The 7,851-nt window shown below is 38.9% G+C and overlaps 2 protein-coding genes across 6 annotated transcripts; both read right to left on the bottom strand.

Moving 5' to 3' along the window:
* Positions 1-1,703: 1,703 nt before the first annotated feature.
* On the bottom strand, positions 1,704-2,274 carry LOC106343675 (photosystem II 5 kDa protein, chloroplastic). Its single transcript, XM_013782952.1, has one exon. The coding sequence runs from the start codon at positions 2,161-2,163 to the stop codon at positions 1,849-1,851; it is 315 nt and encodes a 104-aa protein (XP_013638406.1). The 5' UTR covers positions 2,164-2,274; the 3' UTR covers positions 1,704-1,848.
* Positions 2,275-3,166: 892 nt separating this feature from the next.
* On the bottom strand, positions 3,167-5,228 carry LOC106293358 (pentatricopeptide repeat-containing protein At2g31400, chloroplastic-like). 5 transcript variants are annotated; one of them, XM_013729032.1, is made up of 5 exons: positions 4,797-5,228; positions 4,482-4,675; positions 4,281-4,395; positions 4,099-4,178; positions 3,167-3,721 (listed from the first exon to the last, which is right to left on the bottom strand). In XM_013729032.1, the coding sequence occupies exons 1-4, from the start codon at positions 4,802-4,804 to the stop codon at positions 4,130-4,132; spliced, it is 366 nt and encodes a 121-aa protein (XP_013584486.1). In that variant the 5' UTR covers positions 4,805-5,228; the 3' UTR covers positions 3,167-3,721; positions 4,099-4,129. The 5 variants fall into 5 exon arrangements, with proteins under 5 accessions (XP_013584486.1, XP_013584485.1, XP_013584483.1 ...); XM_013729031.1 differs by having other exon boundaries at positions 3,167-4,178; XM_013729029.1 differs by lacking the exon at positions 4,099-4,178 and having other exon boundaries at positions 3,167-3,726.
* Positions 5,229-7,851: the final 2,623 nt, after the last annotated feature.

The following is a 7,851-nucleotide window of genomic DNA, read 5'->3' as shown; positions in this document are numbered from 1 at the left end:
GATTTAAATAGTTTGACAATTTTATTAACATAGATACTTTTCAGTTTTTAATAGCTTCAAAGATTTTATTAGAGACATTATAATGCCAAATTGAACTGAATTCCACCAAAATTTGGAAAAACCAAAAATTTTAAAATTTGAAATCCGAATAGAACCCCGCTCAGGGCTAGAGGTGAATCTAAACCGAAAATATCCTCTCCAGTTAAGATAAACCGAATCGAGATCCCGAGCTTATCTTGAAATGCCTCCTACACCGAAAGAGGGTTTACGATTTGGTTTAATGTCATTGTATAAATAGTAAGCGACGCGTGTATTGCGATTCGCTCTCTCCAAGAGAATATACAGATACAAACAAAAGTTTTGGGAAACCCTGACGGTTACGACGGCTATGGCGGCGGCGAATGCACAAGACGGTGTTTCCGATGACCTAAACTACGAAACGTGGGCTCCCACCGCGAAAACAACACTCGTGGAGAAAGGTCTCTGGGACGTTGTTGAAAACGGACTCTCTCCCGATCCTACGAAGATTCCAGAGTTAGCGGCGACGATCAAAGTCGCGGATCTCGCTCACTGGAGAAACCGCGTGATGAGAGACATCAAAGCGCTGAAGATACTGCAAGCCTCTCTCCCGGATTCGTCTTTCAGGAAGACCATCACGGCTGCTTCGGCCAAGGAGCTTTGGGATTCGCTCGAGAAAGGTAACGAAGAAGCGAAACTCCGTAGGCTAGAGAACCAATTCGAGGAACTTAGCATGTGCGAAAAGGAATCGATCGTTTCCTACTTCGCTAGGGTTTCGAGAATCGTTGAAGAGTTGCAGAAATCTGATTACGAGGTTGTGAAGAAGGTTTTGGGATCGCTCTCGGGGTCGTACAAGGAAGCTGCTCCTGTGATTGAAGAGCTAATGGATCTGAAGACGATGAATCTCGAGAGCCTCGCTGAGTTTTTTCGTAGATTTGATGCGATGCCAGATGAATATGTTCATCAAGAGATTAAGCGAAACAGGCTTAAAGCTATGTTTGGTATTGGCAAATGGTGTGACGTGTGCTACAAGGAAGATCATAACCTTGAAGAGTGTCATTCCATCCCTAAGGAAGGGGACTGGGGTGTTAAACAAGGGATTTATGGAAGACACTGCTTCAGACGGGCCGGGACTGAAGCTCAGAATCAGACAGAACTGGTAGTTGACTACATATTGCTGGCGAAGTTAGAGTTGGGTGCCTTCACATACGATGAGGATATGTGGATGATATACGGCCACGCCACGAGCAACATGACTCCGCATGAGAAGCTTTTCACCAGTCTAGACAGAACGCAGAAGGCTAAGGTTGGTTTGGTGGACGGAACTGTTATCGTGGCGGAAGGAAGAGGAGATGTGAAGATTGTGATGAAGGGAGGGAAGAAGAAGACGACGACGATCAGGGATGTGCTTTTTGTTCCACGTGGGATCAACAGAAACGTGTTGAGTGTTCCTCTGATGACATCGAGAGGCTGTTCGTTCAAACCTGGAGAGAGAGGTGAATGCGTTGTTCGTGATAAGACGGGAGCTGTGTTTGGGGATACTACGTGGGATGAGAGAGGTTTGTCTATACGTATGCAGGTGGTTAAAGCCAATATCTCCTCTTAGCTTGTGTTCACTTTGAATAAGTATTGTACTAGGCTTTATTCTAGTTTTCAGCAACTTTATTGTAGACACTATGCAATGCTTTTTGTCAAGTTTGGTTTATATTCGAAAATCTAGTAGCAAAATATGAAATTGATTTAGTACATGATTACAAACAAAGTTTGAGAAAATTTAACCGAAATATTAGAAAGATAGAGAGAGAGAGGCATGAAAGATGGATTGTTGAATCAGTAGCGACAGATCTTGGCTGTCGGCATTGTGACACAAACTTGAGCGTACTTCTTCTTAGCTGCATCTGTCCCTCGTTTGGGCTCCTCCTCGTCTGCCATGGCTACCTTAGCCAAGGAACAAACGGCCGCAGCAGCAGCTGTGAACATGAGATCCCTCCTCATCGTGGTGCTGTTCTGTGTCTCCTTGACTTGTAAGCTGGTTGTGTTGTCGCTCGTTGAAGCTCTGATCACCGAGAGCCTTCGTCCGCCGGTGGTTGAGGGGAGCTTAGCGACGGCAGGGAGGAATGTGGCTGTCATGGTCATCGATGCCATTGCTTAATAATTGATTTGATTCTACGTTTTTGATTCTTCTCTCTCTCGGGCAATGCTTGTGAGATGGTGTTTTAAGAAGTTTGAGTCTGTGGAAAGCGTTGCCTTTAGAAATGATCCATTCCGTATCCATATATGATTTTTGCGCATCTCGTTTGTTGCCACGTGTCATACTCTTATCTTTGTTGAGGAGAACTGTGAAAGGGTGAGAGGTACGGTACTCTAGCAAAAGGTGGTCTTTGTTGTCAAGCCCGCATATGGGATCAGATTTTTTGGGTATGACAAAATTTAATCAATACAACAACAATAAAGCCCAACACATTAATATTTTTGCAATGAATTTTTCTTGCTTTTTCATTAATTTATTATTTAATTACAAACATTTAAAATATCCCTTTATATATTAAAAAAGAAGCATTGACTTTAATGCATTCACACTACCGTTGCCACGTGGCGCTCTCATAATAACTTAAAAAAAATTTCGCTGACGTGTCACTTTCATAGAGCTTCCAAATAAATTGTTTCCTTTTATTTTTACAACTTAGGACATTACGTAAACTCTCAAGACGTGTTTACTTATTCACATTTCTCAATTATTTTCTGAAGTTTTAAAGCAAAATATTTCATATATTTTTTGTTAGCTATGATAATATACACAAAACACTAATCACCTTAGTCTTTACTGTAGAGATGTGTGTTATATAATCAAAACCTGCATAAATAATTTTTTATATAAGATCTACACTGTAATGTAATTTAAAAACAAAAGCAATTCAAAATTTAACATTTAATTTGCAAAATAATAAATATTTGCAAACCAACCATGGTAATCTAGTGATTGATGACTAATTTCCACTGGTCTTGAAAGAGATAGAATCTCAATATAATGAATAATGACAAAAGTCAAGCAAATGTCCAGCAAACAAATCTCAAACCAAACATGCTCATGTTGACCATTCTAATGACGAAAAACAGAATAAATGTAACAAATGTCAAGTTTCTCACGCTTAATCATTAGCTGGTTGAATAATAACGTTCACGTTGTCATTTTTATTTCTTGTTACAAACAATAATAACAGATTCCCAACGTTAATGGGAACAAAACACATAATTAATGGTCATAAATTGTTTACAAAACAGGGCAGAGCTACAAATGAAGATGCTGCAACGTGAGAGGTCTGTTCTTGTTGGTCTCTTGAACGCATTGTCTTGTAAGCTCTTGTATTTCTACGATCATGGACGGTTAGAAGTTTGAGTGTAGCAGGTTCACGCAGCCATCGCTGCAACCTAACCGCTCCCATGTTGCATCTGGAGAGGTGGGGCGGTAAATAAATAGCCCTTGAAAGGGCATGAACAGCTCGCCTTAGCACTCCATCTCCAAAAACTTTGCTGGAAGTATTGGGGTTATAGTGGGGTTAGGTTGGAAGTTAAGGGAAAAGCTCTATATTGTTACGGCATATAAACACACGTTAGGGACACTGTTCATGAATGGCTGAAACTTCAAAAAGTGAAGATGACCCCATTGTTTGAACCGCAATGTAGCTCAACGTAAGACAGCAGCCTGAACTTATGAGATATAAACAACAACTTAACATTTTCTGAAACAATTAAGCATTGATATAGAAGCCGTGTGAAGAGTAAGCTAAGTGATCGTTAGACATTAATATGAACTTGATGAGCTTTGGGTAAGAAAAGAGTAATTTACAAAGGGTGAATCATAAACCTGAGAACATTGACCCAATTTATTTCAAGTAAGAGTTGATGTGGCGAAACAGGATAGCTTAAATATCAAGCTCCTAGGAAAATATTTAAATTGGATGGCAAATGTATTTCGAAAATTAATAAGCAAACAGTAGAAACCGATGAGAAAAAGCATAGCAAAACATTAAACGTTTGTATTAGCAGTTGGTCGGTTATCGTAATGGGAAAATTGATTACCTGCTACAGTTTATTTGAAACAGGGTAAGTTTTAATAGACTATCCTAGACATATAATGTTGTAGAAAATCCACCAATCCACTGCAGAAGTTTATTCCAAACAGGGTAAGTTTTATTAGGCTATCCTAGAGAGTAAGCTATGCAGTATATGAGAGCGTGATCATAATAACAGTAAACACATACTTTTTTTTCTGCAAATGAACCAAAATGTGACGCATGCTGATTATTTCGGACTCGTCAAGGACGGGACGGTCAGTGAGAAACTGTCCATTCACCAGCCTCAAGTGGCCAACGACATCTACAACATTGTTCATGAATATTAGTAGAGAAATCTTAATATAAATCAATACCCTACGCAGATTTTTTTAAAATCAGATAGATTACCGTAGAGGTCACCCCTGAGTCCACAGAGAGCTTGGAATTCGTCATGTGTGTGGAACCTGAACCCGTCTGGGGGAAAAGAGACAGAGACAGGGATGTCGTCAAGAGGAGAGAGAACAGAGCCGTTGGAGAACGAAACTGTTAAACTCTGATCAGCAACGCGATAAATTTCCTGCTTTGAGATGACGCCGGTATGTCTGAGCAAGAGTAGAGAATATGAAACATTGCATTACAGTCTCCAGCAGGAGTTGAAATAATTCAGGTTCAAGGATGCTGGTTTAGTTTACAATGGAATGAAAGTTGGGGATTAGAACTCACCTGTTCATCGATGAGTAGGAGCTCTAATCCAATAAAGGCCCCAGCTTTGGCTATGTTCTCTGCCTCCCAAAAATGGATCAAACGGAATCGAAGCTGTGACTTAGAAGGTCCCGGTGAGATGTCGTTGAAATACATGGCGGCGGGAGATTTGCCGGTGGCAAGCTGAGACTTCGTGGTGGATTTCATTGCCATAGATGTCGTTTCTGCAGGGTAGTTTTTTTTTTCAATTTAGGATGGATCTAGGTTTAGAGAGAGAGAGCTTTATATAGGAGAAGTATCAAGGGGAGGTGGAACAAAACATTGAAGAATCGTTTTAAAATAGTCATTGATTGAGAAGGTAACGGGGGAAACTCAGAGTTTGGAGAAGATGAAGTGGAAGAGTCGGGGGAGAGACTCTCTACGGTTGAAGACGAAGCAGATTTGTCGGCGTGGGTTCTGATGGGCCGGCGGATAATTTTAAGAGAGCCCATACGTAATTTTAAGAGAGCGCATACGGAAGTCCACCCTGTTTCAGACATGGTGAAGTGTCAAAATAGAATGTTCTGATTGGACGATTTTCCAGTACGAGGTAGATAGGCTAAAAAGGCTAGTTCAATCCCTTTTATATATTGGGATAACAGTCGCTTGTTTGAGAGGAGTGGATCCCTGTATTTGTGGAGGTTACAAAATGTGTATTATTAGAAAATAATCACTAATATGAAAATTGATTTAAATTTACAATTGGTTCAATAAAATTGAAGTTGGATATAATATTTTATCAACTGGTAGAATAGATAATTATAATTTCTGAATTTTTATTAGGTATCTTTTTATGTTTTGAAATTTGTTTCACTATAACTGAAAATAATATTTGAAATTGTTACCTTTGTTTTTTACTTCATTACTTAACAAAAAAAAAACATAAATTAAAGGCAAAATAGAGAATTAAATAATTTTCTACGTCCAAATGCTCAATAATTAAGCAACTCATTATCCATAAAACCATGTAATTAATATTGTTTCCACCTTGATGATAACACATATGTCTTTCAAACTATACATGTTTTTGCAGGTGAATAAAGTGTTGTATAGATAAATCTAAAATTTATTAGGTTTTTCTTTTCTCTGACATCTAAAAGTTTATTAGGTTTAATAAACAAATCCCTTATATATTAAAAGAGAAATATTGGCTTTAATGCATTCACACTACCTTTACCACGTGGCGCTCTCACAATAACTTAAAAAAATTTACGCTGACGTGTCGCTTTAATAAAGCTTCTAAAAAATTTGTTTCCTTTTATTCTTACAACTTAGGACTTTACGTAAACTTTCAAGACGTGTTTACTTCGTTAGGACATTACGTGAACTCATCATCCCCTCTCGAAAGATGTGGTCTTTCTCTCCGGAGACACGATCGGGGAGTGGGTTACGTCGTATCTGAAGTCGGTTCTGACTTTGGAGACGAGATGGCATGAGACGGAGGAGGAGTCCATGACGTTGGAGATGAAAGAGGGCGCGCCGAGGGTTTCGGCTACGATGGATCCATTTTGGATCAGGACGTCGTGGCAGTAGTTTCCGGTGATGAGTACTCGGCGGTTGGGAATTGGATGCGGCGATGGAGCAGAGGATCACGGAGATGGTGAGCTAAAGAAGGTAGTGAAAGTGAAAAGCAGAGTCATAGAGGAAGAAGAAGAGACAAAAGCTTATACGTAACTACTTCAGATTCGTTCGTTCTCTCTGTTTTTATGATATGTGTCGCGCGAAAGATGACGCGCACCATCACCTAAAACCAGTTTTTAAAAGAAAAAGACTTTCCAAGTTTGCATATTAAAAAAAAAACGAGTACAAGTTTTCTAATGGCGTATCAATCTCTCAAAGTTTTGGTGAGTTTCCATAGTGATAAAGTTCATGAGAAGCAAATTGGAGACGCAAAGCAGGCTCAAATTTACCTTTTTCCACAAGAACAATCAAGGCTTTGGCTGAAGTAGAGGCTTTTGCCCTTGAAGTTGAAGAGCTCAAGTTTGTAGCAAGTCAGTTTAGGAGACTTCATAGCCGACAGGTTGAACAGACTTTTAGGCTTTACTCTCAGCAATGGAGAACTTGGGCTTCTTCCTTCATCGAAGCTGCTTGGAACATTTAAGAAGGAAAAACGCTGAGCTGAGATGAATTAAAGAAGAGGAAGACGAGATGGGTTATGAAGATGAGTATGATGATGCTGAGGAGGAAGACGACATGACTCCAGTGTTTACAAGTCTTCTTCTAGATTAAGGAGCACAGAGAGTTCAAAGAGGTTGTTGAATCTGCAAAAGCCTCCAGAACCTGATTTTGATGCTGAATAATAACTCTTGTGTAGAGGAAAACATCAGAGCAGGGACTACATAGTAATTGATTTATACACATAAATGCTATATATACAACGTGTTTCACAAAATTTTAAGAGTATCTACGAGAGCCAATGATCCTTCAAAGACCTGCATTGTATTTTTAGCAGTTCTTACGTCTATATCTGATATACTTCCAGTCTTGAAGCAATAATGACACGGTTACTCCTCTCTTCTGCGTCTGGTACAAGGAGATTCGCTATCTCTTTTGAACAGAACAACCCAATACTGAAAGAAGGAGAAACAACTTTTGGCAGGCAGAGACGTTCTTTATCCATAGCCTAGAAAGAAGAATCAAACAGTGTCACTGCATATGATCCTAGACCAGATTTGGTTGATGTTGGCCATTTTGTTTATCGTTTATGTTTTTGTATATCCATGCACGTAAGAGGAACGTGTTTCTCACCATAATATGTATATAATAATTTATTTATTTTTAGGTGAATAGGAACAATGGATCCATTTCTTGATAGTATTATGGTTTATAATGTAAGTTGATATAAAAACATGTTAATTAAGCTGATAAAATTGACGGGTTTACACAGACCGAATTAAACCGAGAGTGTGGGTTTTGAATAACAATTACATTTGGTATTTACACATAAGAAGAATGTTTTGAAAATATTTATTGTGGTGAATGATTGTGAAGGTAAATTTATGATATTAATTGGTATATATTTCGAAGTTTTATTTTA

Source organism: Brassica oleracea, chromosome C5 (genome assembly GCF_000695525.1).
Source record: "Brassica oleracea var. oleracea cultivar TO1000 chromosome C5, BOL, whole genome shotgun sequence".
Lineage (NCBI taxonomy): Eukaryota > Viridiplantae > Streptophyta > Magnoliopsida > Brassicales > Brassicaceae > Brassica > Brassica oleracea.
Note: the sequence above shows the minus strand (reverse complement) of the source record. Positions and strands in the feature narration are given on the sequence as shown.

Bases quoted from the DNA above. Each gene is read 5' to 3' on its own strand.
- LOC106343675 (XM_013782952.1), bottom strand. From the start codon at position 2,163: ATGGCATCGATGACCATGACAGCCACATTCCTCCCTGCCGTCGCTAAG.
- LOC106293358 (XM_013729028.1), bottom strand. The intron at 4,396-4,481 runs GTAATCTATCTG...ACAATGTTGTAG, and splicing joins ACTCAGGGGTGACCTCTACG to ATGTCGTTGGCCACTTGAGG. The intron at 3,550-4,280 runs GTATGTGTTTAC...CAATACTTCCAG, and splicing joins GTTCATTTGCAGAAAAAAAA to CAAAGTTTTTGGAGATGGAG.